The following is a 22,167-nucleotide window of genomic DNA, read 5'->3' as shown; positions in this document are numbered from 1 at the left end:
GGGCTCGATCCCAGGACCCTGGGATCATGACCTGAGCCAAAGGCAGAGGCTTAACCCATTGAGCCACCCAGGTGCCCCCTATGTACATTTTCATTTTTTCCAGTTTCACCTTAGGCCACAAAACTACACCATTTCTATTCTATGTGACGAGTTTTTGAAAACAGAGTTGTTCAAATTCACTTTATGCTAACAATAAGGCAATGGAGTGCAATGGAAGCTGAACTGAATTCTACCTGTAAATGTTTTTTGTAACATAACGTTTTTCTTTTTTTTAAATAATTTTATTCAAATTCAATTAACATATAATGTATTACTGGTTTCAGGGATACAGGCTTATGATTCATCAGTCTTGTATAATATCCAGTGCTCATTACATTACATGCCCTCCTTGACAATTAACTCCCTCTCTCATTGCGCTCCCCTCCAGCAACCCTCAGTTTCACATAACATTTTCAAATTTGTTTAAATCCAGAGATATTTTTAGGACAGAATTTGATTTTCACATCAATAAAATACAAGATACATAACAATACAAACGAAGGGACAAGAATTTAATCTATAGTGAAATAAACAGGTCCCGTACAAAGCACACATAGTGAAAACACATCACAATAAATTGAAGTGGAGACATCATTTTGCTCAGTCACTAAAGAAACCCCTCGACACTTCTAATTTCACACTGTCAAATTTATTATTATTGCTGATGTAAGAGCACAAAAAAGGATCCCAGGGCTTACTTTCAGAGGGATCAGCACAGATAACTTAGTGCAGTGATCCAAACCGGAAGTCAGTGGGGCCAGCACACCGCGGCATGGAACAGTGAATGAGGTACTTTCTCCTTAGTGTCAGCCGGGGAGGACTATTATGTTTCTTAGAGTTTCTCAAGAGGACTTCACATTTTCCCAAATACTCAGAAGAAACATATTTTACTTCTGAGTTCTACACTAGCATTGATGTGCTTTAGGCTTGAATATAGAGGAATGCGGAGGTTTAAAATTTCCTTTTTAAGTTTATTCAGTCTGGACTGTATTGGCCTGAAGAGTATAACTGCTCAACCTGTACAATATTTGTTATTAAAAATGGATTCGAGGGGCGCCTGGGTGGCTCAGTCATTAAGCATCTGCCTTTGGTTCAGGTCATGATCCCAGCGTCCTGGGATGAATACCATCAGGCTCTCTGGTCAGTGAGGAGCCTACTTTTCCCCACCCACTTCCCCTGCCCTTTTTTTTTTTTTTTTAAGATTTTAAGTAGGGAGAGAGGCAGGCAGAGAGAGAGGAGGAAGCAGACTCCCTGCTGAGCAGAGCCTGATGCGGACTCAATTCCAGGACCCTGGAATCATGACCCCAGCTGAAGGCAGAGGCTTTACCCACTGAGCCACCCAGGTGCCCCCCCCCCACTTCCCCTGCTTGTGTTCCCTCTCTCGCTGTGTCTCTCTCTGTCAAATAAATAAAATCTTAAAAAAAAAAAAATGGATTCAAGAGAAGTTCCTAGGAAATGCAGACATACTATACATACAAATTGCTAGTTTAATATATCCCTTTATATAGAGCACCAGAAGTAATGCATTTATAAAGCAGGCTTTATAGGACTGTATTTGTGACTCCCTTTGCATTTATTCTGATACATCACAAACAACACCTGTCCAGGACTTGGCCCATTTGGTCTCAACCTAAAAATATATATGGAAGCAAAAACTCATGTCAAAAACAATTACTGTATTTTTACTTTTATTTTTTCTTAAAGTCATTTTGATTTATTTGAGAAAGAGAGAGAGAGCACAAGCTGGGGAGAGAAGCAGAGGGAGAGGGAGCAGACTCCCTGCTGAGCAGGGAGCCCTATATGGGGCTTGATCCTAGCACCCTGGGACCACGACCTCTGTGCAAGGCAGACGCCCAACTGATCAAGCCACCCAGGCACTCCAATTGTTCTATTTTATTTTATTTTTTTAAAGATTTTATTTATTTATTTGACAGAGGGAGAGAGAGATCACAAGTAGGCAGAGAGGCAGAGAGAGAGAGAAGCAGGCTCCCAGCTGAGCAGAGCCTGAAGTGGAGCTCGATCCCAGGACACTGAGATCATGACTTGAGCCGAAGGCAGTGACTTAATCCATTGAGCCACCCAGGCGCCCCCAATTGTTCTATTTTAAATGCACAAGATAACATTTAAAATTAAACTTTTATGAAAACCAAAAATAAGTATAGTTGAAAAGGACTGTGCATATCAAAAATTTAGGTTTAAAAAGACTATGAAGGAAAACGTGAAAAGACTCTTGACTCTAGTGCTTTCATTTTGCAGTGAGAGAAGTCAAGCATCTGGCTGGGAAGCCCTCTCTTGGAAGAGGATCAACAGTAAGAAAATGTCTTACTTGGTCATAGTTTTGTGATAAACTCATTTTAGTGAGGACTAGTTCTCTTCTGGTTAAAACAGGTTATGGAATCAGAATTTTGTGGTTCTAGTTGTGTGCTTGTGCAGGTGAAGTTGTTTTGTGGCTAGCAATGGGAATCAGTATGTCTGATCTAGCTCCCCACTTGCAGACCATCAGGCTGCACGTTACAAAATAGGCTGGTGTGTGGTTAGGACTCCACTAAAAGGAAGGTGACTTTCTTTTCTAACACCGCGTGGTGTTCAAGAGAAGCACAGATTCCAAGTCTGTGGCTCCGATGAAAAGTCCTCTTAGAATTTTAAAATTCTTCACAATGTGGCCAATTTAAATGTTTGTTGCATTCTGCAGATGAGTTTCTGAGTGAATCCAAAGACAAAGAACATTAGCTTCTCTCAGTAGAGAGTGGCAAGGTCACCTTCAGCACCCAGCAGCCATCCCACAGGGATTCCCATTCACAACACGAATTAGGTTTAGCTGCTCCATCAGGGGAAGCTTAGAAGAATCAGTCACTTAGCACGCTGAGCGCTCTGAATTTAGCCAGGCTAACTCAGGGAAAACCAAGACAGGAAATACAATCTGCTATGTCCAGGTGACACGGAGGGACCAACAGCACTGTAATCAGCACATTCAGCCACAGCTCACTCCCCTCAGGTAGTGCTGGGCATTTCATTCCACTAGGATGGAAAATAAACCATCACAATGGGAGAAAAGTGATGGAGAACCACTTCCAACAACCTGGTAGATTTCACGTTTTATACACGAGGATTAGATATTTACAAGTACCTAAGTAGAAAACTATACTAATGATCAAATTAATGCTGAAGTCGCCTAAACAAAGACCCCTTGTAAAACCAAATTTGTGTACTTCTGCATCCCTCTCAAGAGCCAACTGTTGAACTATACAAATTGAGTGGGATAGCGATTTTGATTGCTACCAAAAATCTTTTGAACAAAACATTGACGAGATAGTATCTATAAGGGAAACAAAAAAGGGACCTATTGAAACCGTGACAAAAACTGACCTCAAAAATGTCAACTCCTCTAAAAGTACTTCATGGTGCTCCACCATATTTTTATAATTTACTAAGATGCCAGGAAGGGCGCCTGGTTGGCTCAGTGGGTTAAGCATCTGCTTTAAGCTCAGGTCCTGAGGGTCCTGGGATGGAGCTCTTTGTCTGGCTCCTTCCTCCTCCTCCCCACAGCTCATGCTTGCTCTCTCAAGTAAGTACATAAAATAAACAGGATGCCAGGAAATGAGGAACTACAATTAGATACTCTGTCAGAGAAAAAGAATTCATGCCTCCTCAAAGACCCTTTCAGCCGGACAAAGAATCATACTGACATGTGCCGTTAACAGGAGACGATCAAATTAAACACGTGAAAATACAGGGACTCCACATAGACATGAAAAGGTAAGATGAAGTAAAATGTCATCTTGAACTAAGGAAAAGAAGGTCTGGACCTGGAGCTTCAGAGGAAGGAAGGCCCTTCACAAGGTGATAAGAAGAGCAACTATTTGGTAGTTAGATGTTTGTCCTATCTTACAGTTGGGTCACTAAGTCACTGTTAATAAGTCTTACTCTGAGAAAGATGCCGCAATTTAGATTCTTCTGTGAGGTTAACGGTGGGAGTGGGGAAGTTCTCTGGAGCCTGAAGGTTCTCAAGTACCTTCAGCTCAAGTAATCCACAGGCCAAAACGGCACATTCTGGGGTAGAGGGCAGAGAGGCTGTCCTGACCCCTTCAATTCCCCCATCTGAAACTTCCTTGGGAGTTTCACATATTAAAAGTTGATTTGGTAGATTATTTCATGTTACTGATCCAACATCAATTAAGATCTAGTAGGTACAAAGATGTGCTATTGAAACATATTTTTCTCTCTATACTTGCCTGCATTTTTACCAAAGGTAACCAAATTAACAGTAATTTTAAAATTCAAATTAACAGTAATTTGACTGTAAAACAAGTCTGCAAAAAAAAAAAAAAAAAATTTGGCCTGACTTTTTATATAAGAGAAGGAAGAATAGAGGTTGACCTATAGACCCTTTATATTTATTTATTAAGATGCTAAAAAATCTGTTTGACAGAGAGAGACAGCGAGAGAGGGAACATAAGCACAGGGAGTGGGAGAGGGAGAAGCAGGTTTCCCTCTGAGCAGGGAGCCCAATACAGGCCTCAATCCCAGGGCCCTGGGATCATGACCTGAGCCGAAAGCAGACGCTTAATGACTGAGCCACCTAGGAGCCCCTATGTACTCTTTAAAAACTTTTAAGGTGCCTGGGTGGTTTAGTCAGTTGGGTGGCTGAGTCTTGGTTTCAGCTCAGGTCATGATCTCAGGGTCCTGGGACCAAGTCCCGCCGGGTGCTCTCTGCTCAGTGGTGAGTCTGCTTGCCTCCCTCTGTCTCTCTCCTAATCCTTTCTCTTTCTCTTAAATGAACAAATAAATCTTTAAACAAACAAACAGCTTTGTTGGAACTTTTCATAAGCAATCTGTAGACTGAAATTTCAATAGCTTCTCCAGGCCAGGAGCCAAGCCAAATACTTGCCACCAGACTTTGTCTACAATAACTACAGATTTGGGTGAATTTCTGTATTCATGAAGTCCCTGAAATATCCCAAGTTCCCTGCAGCTGTTGGGAAGTGATCTTCCTTGCTCACATGGTAAGACTTTGGGGAATTCTGTAAGCAAAGTATCAGGCTGGTATTTCCAAGGAGACTTTATTGATGCCATATAGTTCAATCTTAGTCCCTTCTAGCTGCCTGGTCATGTCTGAGTCTATGTAGTTCTTAGCTGTAACATTCCAGTCAAAGCCTTGGCTATATAACCACTGTTTCTGACTGTCTCTTAGCACGATGAGAACAGATTCTTATTGAAATGATGCAAATACATACAAGGGCATAAAAATATAAGAATAGTTACTGAGACTTAATGAATTCTGGAGGAATCCGGAATGGACAAAAGACAAATCTTTCATTTGTTTAACAAAGGTATATTTTCGGCCACTGCTGCAAGTCAGTTAAGGTAAAGGTTCTCTTATATCTGTAAAAAACAAAACATTTTTTAAAAGATTTTATTCAAATTCCAGTTAGTTAACATACAATGTAATATTAGTTCCACATGTACAATAGTGATTGTACAATTCCATACAACACCCAGGGCGCAACAACAAAAAAATGCACGTCTTCATTCCCATCACTTGTTTAACTCACCCCCCAATCCAGCTCCACACTGGTAACTGGTATCCATCAGTTGCTTCTCTATAGTTAAGAGTCTCTCATGATTTGCCGGTCTTCTTTTTTCCCCTTTGCTTGTTTGTTTCCTATATTCCACATGAGTGAAATCCTATGGCATTTGTCTTTCTCTGATTTCACTCACTTAGCATAATACAGTCTAGCTCTCTCTATGTCATTGCAAAGAGAAAGATTGAATTCCTTTTTATGGCTGAGTAATATTTCATTACATATATCTCATATCTTCTTTCTTCATTTCTCAATCAAAGAACACTTGGGCTAGACTGTTTGAAGTAGGAATGTTCACTGCCACTGAGTGTGGAATTGCTCCCCTGACAAATCCATGGCAAACACAGCCAGAGCGTGGGACCATACTCATCATGGCACCGAGTAAAGGGAGGAAGGTCCCACACAGAAGTGTGTCACCTTCCCTGAAAACATCACCCACCAACAGTGGATCTAAACTATGTTGGGGTTATACACCTGGGATACTAGTGCGTCGTGCAACCACAGCACACGTCTTGCTGATCCCATCTACCACACTGTCCAGAAGGCTTCTTCATCTCCAACATCTACTTGGCCATGTGCCATTTTTAAGCTATGCCCTACAGGATGGCATCATCCAACTTCCCCTACTCCACCGAGGCCACTGATCTAGGCCTGAGCAATCACAGTAATCATTGTCGTCCAACAGCATCTGGTCCTTGCCAACACAAAGGAATTGAATTAAATCATGAAGATAAGGTAAAACTTCCCTAATCCTCAGAAACCCAGATTCAAAGGGTTTCACATTTGCCAATTCCTTATGTCCATTTCACTTATTCGATGACATTCATTGGATGATGCCACCAAGAGCTCCTTGTGCCTTTGGAGTGGCTAAAGGAGTCACCTCTGGTTCCCTCCCCACATTAGAAAGAGTTCTTCACATTTTAATAGGTCTTGTTTTTCTAAGTTTGGTGCCATCATCACGTATTACTTAGCTCCACACCCCACAATCCAGTGCTAAATGTCTAAATTTACACCCATTGACTTTATGTCTTTCTCATTTCAATTCAGCCACAACACAGGCAAAGAAGAATGTCTGTGATGCCTACGTAGCTGGAAATAAAAATGAGGATAAACAGAAGAGGCGATCTGGAAATCACTTGGAAAATAAATGAGCAGAAGGTGTTCTTCTAAATCCAGGGAGTCAGCTGGGCAACCTGGGACAGGTGTCCTCCTCCACATGCAGAATTCTTGCCAATTCTTCATCCTCTGCATTTTCTATCCCTTCCTTGGGGCTACAGTATCACTCCTATTGGAAATATGTTTCTCCTACTTATAGGGTACCTATTACACACCAAGCACTGCTATAAGTGTATCTTTACTTCATAGAAACATGGACACAACACCCCCACCTATGAACTGTGGCACATACCTTTATTAAGGGCCATGGATACAGTGATTTAGTGAGTCCCAGAGCTATGTCCAGATTAGGCCATTGAAACTAGAGCAGGTTTAGGATGAAGCTCTGTGAGAGTCTTCTTCAAGAACACATGAGGGGAAAGTCATGGTAGACAGGGGTCATGGGTGCTCACAAGGGTGGACTGGGAATGTCATGTCAGAGTTTACATTAACTGGTGACTCTGCAGGGTACTGTTTAGGGAATGCACTAGTGAGAGAGGTTGCTATCAATTCAAGTACTCTGCAAAACCGATGGGGACATGAAATGGATGCCAAGTAGCAGCATCATAGCGTACTTGAGTCAATCAGTCAATAAGACCCAAATATAATCTGCAACATGTCTGTTATAATATCCCACTAGTCCAAAAGAGGAGAAAATGATACAACAGATAAACAAGGGGGGAAATAATCAGACATTATTTAAACTTCAAGGCCACTGAAAAAATGGATTACTAGGTATGTTATTCCACATGATTACCGAATAAATGACAGATTTCATCAGTTGCCTGCAACCTTATATAAAATGAGATAGGTTAACACTGATGGTGGGATGACACTTCACTCATTACTCATCCATGATAACATGTTAAAATTCATCATGTTTTATTAATTAAAATATATTACGTTCACACACAGACTAAGGTATACATTTCAAAGCCACTCTATAATCCTTTTTGGAAATACAGAATCAAGCATTAAAAAGCATTTGTGTGCTGATATCATGATGTGGGAGTACTGATTTTCATTGTTTTCAGGCATGGGATCACTCTTAAAAATTTTGTATGCATAATCCTATGCCATTTTAAGAAAGAGTTATCCTCCTTTTGTATATTTGAGGATTTCTTCATTTCAAGCACATCACCTGACATCCTCTACTTCTAACTACAGTTATTATGAGGATACAACCGTATTTCACTGGACTGGCACCTCTTTTTTCTCAAAGACCAGAGTAAAATATTTTATTTATAATATCCAGGAAATTCTTTAGTTTTAATAAATGGAGAATAATGATGTTCTGGACACTTTTTCCATCATAACTAACATTAATGTTATAACCACAAACAGCATCTCCATTTAGATTTTCTTCATATTTTATATATTATATTGTCCTTCCTCATCCGTGGGCAATTAGATATGCAGGAGTCCTGCCTAATGATGGACATCTCATATCTTTGATCCAACAACAATCAGCGACATACTTTCACAAACCCACTAGTAATAAAGGAGTTTTCTGAAGTGATTTGAGAGTACAAATATGTTAATATTTGCTAGTCACAAATCCCAGATAAGGTCAATGAACAACAACAACAAAAAAAACCCAAACCAAAACCAAAACAAAAAACCCCAAAAACAAACCCCAAAAACCCCCAAAACCACAAAACGAAAATAAAAAAAACAAACCCAAAACAACAACAACAAAATAAAAAACAAGGACATGTTGAAAAATTCATTATATCTATGCAAAAACCCAACCACTTGTTCTTTTGAAGCATAATAGCATATACATTTTCTAAGTGTTTAACTTTGTATTAGTCCTTATAATAAGTATTTTGATGTAATGTCTGAATAGATTGACTCATGTACTGCTTTCTACTTGATTTCTATGATATTTATTGACACTTGATGTTTACTTACATACATTTCTAAATATTTACATCTTTCAAGTAACTTACCTGTATTTACTCTCTGGTGTTTGCTACAGTGAAAATTTAAAATGAAGGTCTTTCCTCAATCATGATGTTTTTAGGGTTTGAATCCAGTGTGCATTTTGGGATACTGCGTATAGACTGAATTCCAGTTAAAGGCACTGCAACTTTCTCTACATTTTACATTTATCTATGCTGTATGATAGCTATGATGTTGAGTAAGTTATGAGTTCCAGCTAGAGGCTTATGATACCCTTTACCTTAGTAATGTTTTTCCTCAGTACAAACTCTGAGATGCTGCAAAGGGTTGAGCAGTTCTAAAAGCCTTCCCATGTTCTTTACATTTATAAGTTCTTCCCCAGTATGAATTCTGTGATGTTAAATGAAATGTGACCTCTGAATAAAGGGCTTGCAAAATTCTTCATATTCCAAAATCTTCCCCAATACACTTTCTCTGATCAGGAATAGCATGGCTTAAAAGCCTTTCCACATTCTCTACAATTTTATGGTTCCTCTCCACTATGAATTCTATGATGTGGAGTAAGGAGTAAGGGGTGAGTCGTCTTTAAAGTTTTCTCACATTACTTAAAATTGTAAGGTTTGTTCCACTATGAATTCTGTGATAATGAGTAAAGGATGATCAGTGATTAAAGGCCTTCCCACATTCTTTACTTTGGTAAGGTTTCCCTCAAGTATGAATTCTGTGATGTTGACTCAGGTGTGAGTGCTGGATAAAGGCATGGCCACATTCCTTACATATGTAAGGTTTCTGTCCAAAATGAATTCTATGATGTCGAGTCAGGTGTGAGTGTCGGTTAAAGGCCTTGCCACATTCTTTGCATATGTAAGGTTTCTCTCCAGTATGAATTCTGTGATGTTCAGTAAGCTTTGAGTGCTGGTTAAAGGCCTTGCCACATTCTTTACATTGATAAGGTTTCTCTCCAGTATGAATCCTGTGATGTCGAGTAAGGTGTGAGTGACGGTTAAAGGCCTGACCACATTCCGTACATATGAATGGTTTCTCTCCAGTATGAATTCTGTGATGTTCGGTAAGCTTTGAGTGCTGGTTAAAGGCCTTGCCACACTCTTTACACTGATAAGGTTTCTCTCCAGTATGAATTCTGTGATGTCGGGTAAGATTTGAGTGCTGGTTAAAGGCCTGGCCACATTCTTTACATTGATAAGGTTTCTCTCCACTGTGAATTCTGTGATGTTGAGTAAGGCTAGAGTGATGGTTAAAGACTTGCCCACATTCTTTACACTGATAAGGTTTCTCTCTAGTATGAATTCTGTGATGTTGAGTAAGGTTTGAGTGCTGGTTGAAGGCCTTGCCACATTCTTTACATTGATAAGGTTTCTCACCAGTATGAATTCTGTGATGTCGAGTAAGCACTGAGTGCTGGTTAAAGGCCATGCCACATTCTTTACATTGGTAAGGTTTCTCTCCAGTATGAATTCTGTAATGTCGACTAAGATTTGAGTGATGGTTAAAGCACTTGCCACATTCTTTACATTGGTAGATTTTCTCTCCAGTACGAATTCTGTCACGTTGAGTAAAGTGTGAGTGGTGGATAAACACCTTACCACATTCTTCAAATTTGTAAGCTTTTCCTCCCAGATACATCGGCTGATGTTGACACAGGGTGGAGTGCCAGTCAAAGGCTTTGCCACATTCCTTACAAATGTAACTTTTTTGTTCAGTTCCGATCCTATTATGTATATTTAGTCTTGATGACTGACTGAACATATTCCCAGGTTTATAACATCTGTATGAGTCTTTTCCCACATGGATACTCTGATGATCACCAACACTGGAGGACTGGTTAAGAGCTTTCTCACATTCATTATATTCATATTGATTCTCTTCCATAGGGATACTATTATGTATAATAAGGTTGGAGCTTTGATAAAAGACTTCCACACATTTATCAAGTTCATAATGGTCCTCTGGAAAATGAGTCCTCAGACATGTACTAACACTTGAACCCGGGTTAAATTTTTCCTCAGATTCACTGCATTGAGCAATTCTGTTTTCATTGAAAATACCCTGGTAATTTTGAAGAGTTAACTCCTCGGTGAAAGACCTCTCAAATGAATCCCACTCAGCACTTTGTTCTTCAATTTTAAATCTCTGATTTTCAGAAATATTTGACTCAAAGGTCAATCCAATCCTACTTTCAAAATGGTTAAAATAATTATTTTCAGCACGGACTAGGCAACTTTCCAGATTTTCCAACTTTTCGTTCTGCAAATATGTATGTTTAATCATTTGATTTGAGCCCTTATATATAGAAAGACACTGCTTTGCAGAAGTAGCGGACTTAAGAAGGGATGTTTTCCAAAATGTTTTATATCCTTCACCATTTTGGGCAGTGATGTTCATATTATGCGCAGTTGTCTCAGTCTGGATATGTCCTTCATGATATATTTGATGTTCTTCACTCTCCCCATCATTGTTACAGTCTACCATGAAGTGTACATTCTCCAGGGCAGTATGTTTATATCTACGAACCGCTACGTTTTGGAAAGAAGCTTCTATGCACAATGTTGGCAGGAAACTCTGGGTGCCATGTGAAGATATAGCTGAAAGATATTGAATAAGAAAAAAGTAAAATCATTCCACTTACTACTCTCAGACGAATATAGTGAAAACTTATAATATGGAATAATAAAATCAATCAGAGAACTTCAGCAAGATGGCTGAGAAAATCATCTGGACTTGATTCCTGCAGGGACACAAACTTGCAGACCACGTACAGATCACGTGGCCTAACAGAGAGTTCTGTAGTCTTGTGCTGGAGCACACATCACTTCCCACACCTCAAAAAATCAGGAAAAGTACTGAGTCCAAACCTAAAAGAAGGGAGGAAATTTAAATTTAAAATAGAAATCAACGTAACAGGGTGTGGCAAAAACAGAAAAATACCTACAATAGGAATAGTTGGTTTCCAGAAGAGATCTACAAAACTGACATATTTTTAAGTAAATCATGGAAGAATGACAGAGAGAAAACCAGTGAAATCAAAATTGGAGAAGTGAAAGCAGATACAACTGATAGTACAGAAATAAAGCTAATTAAAAAAGGCAGTGATGGATAACTACATACCCACAAATAGATATAAAAAAAGTATGAATTTCCAAAAAGGTATAACCTATTGAGTAATCATAGAGGGGAAAAAATTCTCTACTGACTTACCACTACTAAGTAGACTGAAAAAGTAATAAAAAAAAAAGCTTCCAACGAAGTCTTATGATAGGTGAATATTCTGATTATTCAAACAAACATTAATGAGAAAGTACTTCAAATCTCCTATAACATTTCCAAGGAGTGAAGTGAAAGGAAATTATAAAACACTTTTTGTGACACAAGCATTACCATATAAACAAAACCAAGAAAGGCACTATAAGCAAAGAAGAAGAGAAACTACTACTTAGATGAATAGTTATGTGAACTCCCCAATAAAGGAAATAACCTGAATCAAAGCAGATTTTACTATTTTACAACATAACCACATGGGAATTCTTCCTTGAATTCAGGGTGTTTACACAAAAAGTAATCTATAAACTTAAGACAGCAAGTAAAAGAATAAAGATCAAACATGACATGATCATATTTATTTATTTATTTTTTTTTACATGATCATATTTAAATACTCATGCAGAAGAGGAACGTGAGCACACTGGACACTGTTTTATGATTTAAAACCATTCAGTAGTAGGAATAAAAGGACCAACTCAGACTAATAAATGCCATGTCTGCACTAAAAGCTGGAATCTAACGTATCCGATAGTAAAAGACTGAAGCCTTCTGTACGATCAGAAACAGGTAGTAAAGTGACTTCACCACTTTGATTCAACACAGTAGTGGATTTTACAGTCAGAACAATGAGGCAGGAAAAACATGTAAAAGTAATTCAACTGAAAAAGGAAAAGAGAAACGTTTCTGTTCACAGATGACATGATGTATAGAAAACACTGAAGAATGAGTATTTTAATGCTATTTTATTTATTGGACATCACTTGTTATTTATTTCTAAGAATTTTCCCTCCTAACTTTCACTTTTCCATTTTTTTATGATATAATACTTGAGTGAAGAAAAAATTCAGGGGTGTTCTGTCGGTCAGGACTCTGCCTCTGGTTCAGGTCATGATCCCAGTGTCCTGGGATGGAGACCCATATCAGGCTCCCTGCTCAGCGGGGAGTCTTTTTCCTCTGCCGCTCTCCCTGCTCATTCTCTCACTCTCTCTCAAGTAAATAAATAGAATCTTTAAAAAAGGAAAAATCTGGGGGCATCTGGTGGCTCAGTGGGGTAAAGCCTCTGCCTTCGGCCCAGGTCATGATCCCAGGATCCTGCATTGGGCTCTCTGCTCAGCAGGGAGCCTGCTTCCTCCTCTTTCTCTCTCTGCCTGCTTCTCTGCCTACTTGTGATCTTTGTCAAATAAATCTTAAAAAAAAAAAAAGAAAAGAAAAGAAAAGAAAAATCTAAAGTAAGTAAAATTAACATGACACTACAAGGAACTAGAGAAAGAAACATAGCTGAAATTTAGTAGAGGAAGGAATTAAAAAAGAAAAAAAGCCAGAAATAAATAAGATAGAGATAAGAATAAACGATAACATAACCTTTAAATGAACACAATCACTTCCCAAAAATCCCAATGCCATTTTTGGCAGAAAGATCAAAACCATCCTAACATTCATATGATGTCACAGGATGACACATACCCAGAACAATCTTGAAATTGAACAGTCAGTACATTGGTGGTTCCATACCTACTGATTTAAAGAATACTAAAAGCCACTGTTACCAAAATAATGTACTACAAACATAAAGACAGAGATGGAACAAGGAAAAGTAGAGGTGAGCTAGAGGTCTACTTCTCCAGGGTTAATGTGTATGACAATGAACTGAAGATCTTATTAAAATTCATATTCTGATTGGAATTTCAAGGTGGGCTCTGGGTTTCTACATTTCTCATGAGCTTGCAAGTGATGCCAACATCTTAATTCAAGAGCCAGACTACTAAATTATAAAAATTAAAAAAAAAAAAAAAGGAGAAAATCATGGATGGCTTTGAAATTAAGAATATTGGGGAAATCACAACTTCTAACACCATGAACAGAAACAATTCTTCTTGAATATTTATTACCCACATACCATTCTAACACTTTATTATAAATTCTTTTTTTTTTTTTTAAAGATTTTACGTATTTATTTGACAGATAGAGACCACAAGTAGGCAGAGAGGCAGACAGAGAGAAAGGAGGAAGCAGGCTCCCCCCCAAGCAGAGATGTGGGGCTTGATCCCAGGACCCTGGGATCATGACCTGAGCCGAATGCAGAGGCTTTAACCCACTGAGCCACCCAGGTGCCCCCATAAATTCATCCGTGAATAAATATGTTGAAAACAGTAGGACTGTTCTTCATCTTTCAATAAATATCTTGCCAAAACTTCAGTGATAGCGGAACCAGAGTTTTACCTCAGATTGTGTGACACTGCATAAGTCTAAGAGGAACACACAGACCACTAGACAGAGGTAACTATAAAAGAAGATCCACAGCTGGTTTCAAAGTGACAGTGGGAATGCAAAATGATTAAATTGCAGAACTTTTTTTTTTTTTTTTGGTCAGAGAGAGTGAGCACAGGCAGAGGCAGAGGGAGAAGCAGGCCTCCCACCGAGCAAGGAGCCGGATGCGGGACTCGATCCCCAGACCCCAGCCGAAGGCAGCCACCCAACCAACTGAGCCACCCAGGCGTCCCTAAATTGCAGAACATTTTAACTACGAGAGGTAAGTGAGGATAAAACATAACACAGAAAAAAATTACAACTTAAGTTAAAAAGAATAAAAATGATAGGGGCGCCTGGGTGGCTCAGTGAGTTATAGCCTCTGCATTTGGCTCCGGTCATGATCCCAGAGTCCTGGGATCGAGCCCCGAGATGGGCTCTCTGCTCGGCAGGGAGCCTGCTTCCCCCTCTCTCTGACTGCCTCTCTGCCTACTTGTGATCTCTCTCTGTGTGTCAAGTAAATAAATAAAATCTTAAAAAAAAATAAAATAAAAATGATAGGGCCAAAATTTCTTACTGTCCTTGAATCTAAGAAATGTCTTCAGTGGCATAAGACTTTTAAATCTATTTATGGATGAAGGAATTTGTGTCTTGCAAACACACCAGAGACAAACCCACAATGATATAAATAAAATACCTAGTGTTTGTGAGTCTCTTACTGCATTGAAAGCTTTTGCTCATATACCTTTGTGCTGAGCTGTATTTTACAATTTTAAGGCAGTGGGACATATGTGATGCACACTTTCCTCCTACAGAGCAACAGAGAAACGCTAAGGAAGAGTTGGTCTGTGACATGAGTGTGTAGTAGAATGGAAAGTTGAAGGACCCATGTGACTGACTGACCATCTCCCCTTCAAACACTGCCATCTCCAGCAAACACAGAGAAAGCCTTCAGTTTCAAAGTAGACTACAAACAAAGTGAAACAGAGAAGGGAGTTTCCAGATTAAATGAGATGATTATACACATCTTTCAGTAAGTGCTCCCAAGGTCCGTGATGATAAATGAGAAAAAGTATTAATCTTACCCGTGGAGGGATCTGACATACAGGACAGAGGAAATGAAGTACATGAACTTGTCATGAGTCACATTGGTATCAGGTGCCTAATGTCCTTCAAAGGGCACAGAACAAGTGCTGTGAAATAAATATCTAAACAAGTCGGTAAATCATGATCTAAATGTAAACCTGAAAACACCCACTTTATTCAAATACCAAGCCACATATGGAACCCATACACTGTAATTTGCAGTAGTGCAGTTAAGCTTGGTTTTGTGTGTGATCACAGGCTTTCACAGGCTCCTCTTTGCATTCTGATCAGCTCAAGCACACAGGCTTGGTCCAGAGACCCTGACACGGAGGCAAACTGAAGCTCAGGACCGGTGGGATAAGGGTGTCTGGGTGGCAGAGCTGGCTGAGTGTCTATCTCTTGGTTTTGGCTCAGGTCCTGATCTCAGGGTCATGAGACTGAGCCCTGGATGGGGCTCTGCACTCATTGTGGAGTCTGCTTGGGATTTTCACTCTTCCTCTGCCACACCTCACCCCACCACTGTTTGCGCACTCTCTCTCCCTCCCAAATAAATAAATTAAAAAAAAAAAAAAGAATTCTGGAACTCTCATCTCCTGTAGGTACCCTGCCTTACCTACCTTAGTAATATCATCCAGGGTTCCTTAAACACTGAGGGATTTCTCCGCTCCAACAGTAGGGACTGGGAGGTTTAGAACTAGAAGTTCTAGTCATTACACTCACCTATGTCCTAATTTTTTTTCTCTCGAGGATGGTGTTCTAGTCTTTCCTGAGTGTGCCCAAAGCAAGGAACCTCTCTGTACAAATGTACTGATCTAGTCAAGTGAAGAGGCAAAGTCCATTTAACACCAGGGATGAATCTACAGCTCCCTTACCTCATTTTTCTGGGAGGTTTAAACAAACAATGATAAAAATTTATTCCTTTCTAGGTGGTGGGACCATAGTAGAAAGAGGTGCTCCTCACAAGGGAATCAAGAGATTAAATTGAGGCTGCATGGAGTCCAGCTTCGGTTCAATGAAGAACATTAATTATTAAAAGCAAAAACAAAAAAATGTTTCTATAATCTGAAGCACACGACCATTTCTTGGCAGTCAAACCTGGAGAATGTAGGCTCCACACGAAACTCCAGGCCTGCATCAGAGAAGATGGACAGTTTCACAGGGTTCCTTGACACAGAGAAGACAACGAAACAGGTGGGCCTGAGTCCTCCCTCCCTTCACTTTCCATCTGAGCCAACATGGCCCTGGCAAGTGAACAGGACCTGCCACTACTCTCTGGGGCTCCCTGTATTTCTCCGTCTTCCACTCACCCTGCCAAGCATGTTCTTGGAAACAGCTCCCATGTCAACAAGTAATGCAGGAACAATCTGGTCCTGATTCAATGCTGGGTTTTTTTAGCTTGGACCCCTGAGATCCCACAGTCTTTAAAAATACCAAGTGTTCGGGGCACCTGGGTGGCTCAGTGGGTTAAAGCCTCTGTCTTCAGCTCAGGTCATGATCCCAGAGTCCTGGGATTGAGCCCTGCATCGGGCTCTCTGCTCAGCAGAGAGTCTGCTTCCCACCCCCCACCCGCCTGCCTCTCTGCCTACTTGTGATCTCTGTCTGTCAAATAAATAAATAAAATCTTAAACCACCACCAACAACAACCCAGTTTTCCCTATACTTTTACTAATGCCCACTGCTTCTGGGTACAGGATCTCCTTGGTTTGCATCTCTGACTTCCTTCTAAAAACTGACTTTGCCTACAATGAACGTGGGCAGGAACATTAGTTGGATTTTCCAGTATCCCCAAAAGAATCCACTAATGCAGAGAAGCCTTCATGAGTCACGTGGCCATTACTTACATGCACTTTAATAGTGAGAGATAAGAGAGAGTGCACTGCAGTGAAAACCAACTGAAGAAAGGTTCAGAAATTACTGTTCTTCCTTGTATCTCCTGGGTTGCTCGGCCTCTGAGCGTTCCATGCTCTTCTGTGCCTTCTTCCTTCACCCTGCTGGGCACATTCTCCTTCTCCTAAACCCTCTCCTTTGTCCACAATGTACATTGTCTCCATTGTGTTACACAGAAATTTGCTATCCTAACTCTATATCCTACTGTGAATACCTACGATGAGCTGCATGTGGAGAGGTTAGCTTTCTTTACATGTGACTTCTTTTTTTCTTTTTAAATTTTATTTATTTATTTGACACAGAGACACACAGTGAGAGAGGGAACACAAGCAGGGGGAGTAGGAGAGGGAGAAGCAGGCTTCCCGCCAAGCAGGGAGCCCAATACTGGACTCAATCCCAGAACCATGGGATTCCAAGATTACACACATTCTGTAATGTAACAAGTTGGCCTCTAACAATTTTCCACTGCTGGCAGAAGACAGAAGACTCATGGAATAAAGACCAAAGGCCATTGTTCATGATATAGCAAACATCACCAACATCTTGATCATACTAATTTCACTTGTCAACCTCCTACCCACAATTCCTACAGGGAGATGCTGCACATACAGTAGGTTTGCGCCACATGTGTGAGATCCTGAGCACAGGAAATCCCAATATATTAAAGGAAGAACTAGGATATCTCCCTAAACTTTTACCATGGAAGGGGACATACATTTTCTCTTACAATAAACAAATCTGTCCTCTACCCAAGGGCAAGACACTGTCATTATATTCCAAGCTTTTTTATACACAAACATCAATGGAAAGACAATTAGAATAAAAATGTTCAAAGGATCTATCCAGAACACATGGAGAAAATGTAACCAACATCCGAATCATCTCCCAACAATATCCACCACTCAGTATGATATCAGCTGAGCTCCAGCCCAATTTTCCCATATGTACACCACCTCATCAAACACTCATTAAGCCGGCGTAGGCTCTGGGATAAAATCTATTCAATGTACTTCAGGAAACATTTTGCAAGGCTATGACAGGCAGGATACAATACAGAAGAATTGAGTGAGCTATAACACCCATGTCCCCATGGGTCTTGCATTTTACCAGGTAAAGAAATCCCAGTACCCAGAAGGATCTACCTTACATTTCTATAGTAAGCTTTTCTAAGGGACATGGTAAACAAACAAACAAACAAACAAACACATTTGCATGTTATCTGAAAAGATAAGAGTATTTTGTACTCCTTACCTAGGCAAAGCAGATCCTGGATAGAGTAGAATCATGGCTCATTACCAAAAAAGGGCAAAAAATGGAAAAACACATAGGAATTAGGGCAGAGCTATTCACCAAACATCAATGGGGAATATTAAAATAGCAACAAAGACCTAAAAGCTGGACAAGACTGTGTGAAATGAAACAGTGTTGGTCACAAGGACAAAAACACATTGGATTGCCCTGAACTTAGGTGAAGATCTGGAGGAAATGTTGATCCTGTGAATGCACGTGACCTACTCTGTGTGCCACTACCTGATGAAAATCAAGGAGCCTGGTCGAGGTCATGAGCTCACAGCACGATTTCAATGAGTAATAACAATACTGCACAGAGCAAATGTACGATTTTCTTCTGACATTCATGACAGTACCCAAATTCATTTTCCTTTATGCTGCTCTGTTGCTCATTTAGTGGTGACATACAGAGCAAAATTAAAGACTCAATGAACCTGGAAGCTTGAACGTTAATAAACTCCTTCCAACCAGTGTCCATACAGCTAATCCTAAGGGTCTGGAAGGCACCGAAGACACATACTCTACCACAAAGGACACAACCCTGGCCACTCTGTAAACATATGAAACAGGTGTGCATCCAGAATCATGACAGCAATCTTTTCACCCAAAAGCTGTCACTGTGGGTGGGACTTATTTAGAGACAGTGACCAATGAGTTGACTATACTCATATTAGGTGATAAAATTGATAGAACTTAAACTACCTCTTAACCTACTTAGGTCACCTCCAGTGACCTAAAGAGAGAGAGAATGATAAAACAGCGATCAGATTGCCAAGATTCCAGTTACAGTGTATAACAAGACTTCTATTACCAAGTCCCTGAAAGTCATTCTGTTATGGGAATACTGAAATAATCATTTGTCAGAGCAAAGACACTCATGGAAGGTTTTTTTTTTAAAATTTATATATATATATATATATTCATATTCCCCCCCCCGCCATGGAAGGTTTTTGACATCAAAACTGACGTTGAGGGGCATGTGGGTGGCTCAGTGGGTTAAAGCCTCTGCGTTCGGCTCGGGTCATGATCCCAGGGTCCTGGGATCGAGCCCAGCATCAGGCTCTCTGCTCAGTGGGGAGCCTGCTCCCCGCCCCCCCACCACCTGCTTTTCTGCCTACTTGTGATCTCTACCTGTCAAATAAATAAATAAAAATCTAAAACAAACAAACAAAAAAACTGACACTGAGTGTGTGGTCCTATGAGATTGCTAAACATCACTAGAGGCAGGAAAAGATGGAGAGAAATCACAGGAGAAGTCTGTTCCAAGATTGTTATGGTGTTAATGCTATGAAGACTTGTACAAATAAATGAAAAGAAAGCACAATACAATATTTTCAGAATACATTTCAATTTGTTAGCTAATCTGATTGGAAAAAAAGAAAAAGTGACTAAAGAAAACTTTAGTCACTACCTAAAGCATGCAACATACTGATTTTTAACAGGTTTCAGAATGAAATAAGGGGCACCTGGATGGCTCAGGTCATCATGATCCCAGGGTCTGGGATCAAGCCCCGCATCAGGCTTTCTGCTCAGGGGGGAACCTGCTTTCCCCTCTCTCTGCCTGCTGCTCTGCTACTTGTGATCTCTCTCTCTGTCAAATAAATAAATAAAATCTTAAAAAAAAAAAAAGAACAAAATTGTAAAAGTAATGATGTCTTTAGAAAAACAAAGGGTTCTGTCTTTGAGGTCTTGGTATCAAGGAAGATTTCTAAAAAGGATAAAAACACTAACCATGAAGGGTGAACTGACAAACTGGATTACATTAAAATTAAGAACTACTCCGTATCAAAAGCTCAAGAGAGAGAAACGGAAGTAGAGTGAGAGAGGAGGCAAAGGACTTATTCTCAAAGTATATACAAAACTACAAAGCATGAAAAGAAAGATATCGCAACAGAAAACAAATGGTCACAAAAACCCACTAGACACTTTGAAAAAGAGATTATCCAAAGGTTAACTAAACCCCATACTAACAGGAAGTAACAAACAACAACAAAAATGCAAATAAACCCATGACTTGGTAACACCACACACCAACCAGAAAGACTACCACAAACAATAAACAAAAAACAAAACAAAAACCCTACATAAAAAACCAAGTTTTGTAAATATGTAATTCAGAAATCCAGTACACTGCTGGTGGCAGGAAAACTGGTATACACATTTTAGCAAAGTGTTTGGTATTATCTATTAAAGCTGAACTATCTTACTATATTTATGAAAAATTCAGTCCCATATAAATAGCCAGCAGATATGTGTACATATCTTTCCACTGAAAGACAAATCATAGATTTTACACGTCAGTACTAGTCAGGACAGTCCTGCACAGAGAACCATCCCCCCTCCTGTTAACAGTAGAATGATGTGACTGGCATCCACACAACGGAACAGGATTGATCCATTCTAATGAATCATGCACAGTAACATGCAGGAAAATCAATCAATTCACAAATATGGAGAAAGAAAAAAAAGCCAAATACAAGAGTCTCCATTGCCTGATGACATTTATACGAAGTAAAAAAGTGAGCACAGCAATCCCTTGCCTTAGATGCTGAAAGAGTGCTGAGCTTAGGGGAAAAGTTAATGAGACCTTAGAGGGAATTCAGAGGACAATATTGTGTTTCATGACCTCAATGGCTTATACAGATGAGATCAGTTTGTGAAATTCCATGCAGTAGAATGATGCAGTCAGTTGATATTCACAACGGAATTGGATCTAACCATTCTAATGAATGAGGCACAACAACATGCAGTAAATACAGATAAATTCACAAATGATGGGAAGAAAAGAAGCCAAATACAAAAGAGCTCACATTGGCTAATTGCTTTTACATAAAGATCAAAAGGGAGGACAGCAATCTCTTGCCTTATACATTAACGGACTGCTGAGCTCCGAGGAAAGTTACTGAGGAGCTCACGAGGACAAACAATATCCTGATTCATGATCTCAGTGGCTGAGAGATGTGATCAGTTTGTGAAATTCTACTGAGTTCTTTACTTATGATTTCCATGTTACATTATTAAAAAAAATCTTCATCATTAAAAATAGATGTAAGTAAAGAAATATCATAATGTACATATATTGACAACTTGAAATTAAGGTAGATGTAATTCCACACTGTGACTAGATTTAAAAAGTGTTTCTTTTAAAAAAATACTGCAGGGGCGCCTGGGTGGCTCAGTGGGTTAAAGCCTCTGCCTTTGGCTCAGGTCATGATCCCAGGGTCCTGGGATTGAGAGCTGCTTCTGGCTCTCTGCTCAGTAGGGAGTCTGCTTCCCTTCCTCTCTCTCCCCCTGCCTCTCTGCCTACCTGTGATCTCTGTCAAATAAATAAATAAATAAATAATCTAAAAACAAAAACATAAAAAAACCTGTAATTTCTCGCTAAAGCAATATGGAACTGATTCTATAAAGTTTACAGAAAAAGAATGAAATATAGAATTATTTTCTTAAAATGTAAACAGGAAAACATAAGAAACTAGTAATAAAAAATGATTGGGTATAAGGAAAAGCATAAAAAAGTGGTAAATTCAAATACCAATATCACCGTTAGAACACTACATATAAATAAACCAAATGTTCCTAGTAACATTATATGTTGCTTGAACATACTGCACTGGAATTTTCAGAGAGCTATAATTAATCAGAAGGAAATAAGTGGAAAGAAAAAAAGAAAAAGAAAACACCCCATGTAGTGATG

General features: G+C 39.6%; 2 protein-coding genes across 2 annotated transcripts in view; one reads left to right on the top strand and one right to left on the bottom strand.

Moving 5' to 3' along the window:
- LOC132005470 (zinc finger protein 665-like) overlaps window positions 1-22,167 on the top strand; it is a 612,263-nt gene that overhangs the window by 367,536 nt on the left and 222,560 nt on the right.
- LOC132005472 (KRAB domain-containing protein 5-like) overlaps window positions 1,953-22,167 on the bottom strand; it is a 45,125-nt gene continuing 24,910 nt past the window's right edge. The window contains exon 4 of the mRNA XM_059382642.1: window positions 1,953-11,284. Within this exon, the coding sequence (XP_059238625.1) occupies window positions 9,390-11,284 (1,895 nt within the window). The 3' untranslated portion in view covers window positions 1,953-9,389. The remainder of the gene's footprint in view (window positions 11,285-22,167) is intronic.

This window comes from Mustela nigripes, chromosome 17 (assembly GCF_022355385.1).
Source record: "Mustela nigripes isolate SB6536 chromosome 17, MUSNIG.SB6536, whole genome shotgun sequence".
In the NCBI taxonomy this organism is placed as follows: Eukaryota; Metazoa; Chordata; class Mammalia; order Carnivora; family Mustelidae; genus Mustela; species Mustela nigripes.
The sequence above is the reverse complement of the archived record's forward strand: the minus strand, read 5'-3'. Positions and strand labels throughout refer to the sequence as shown.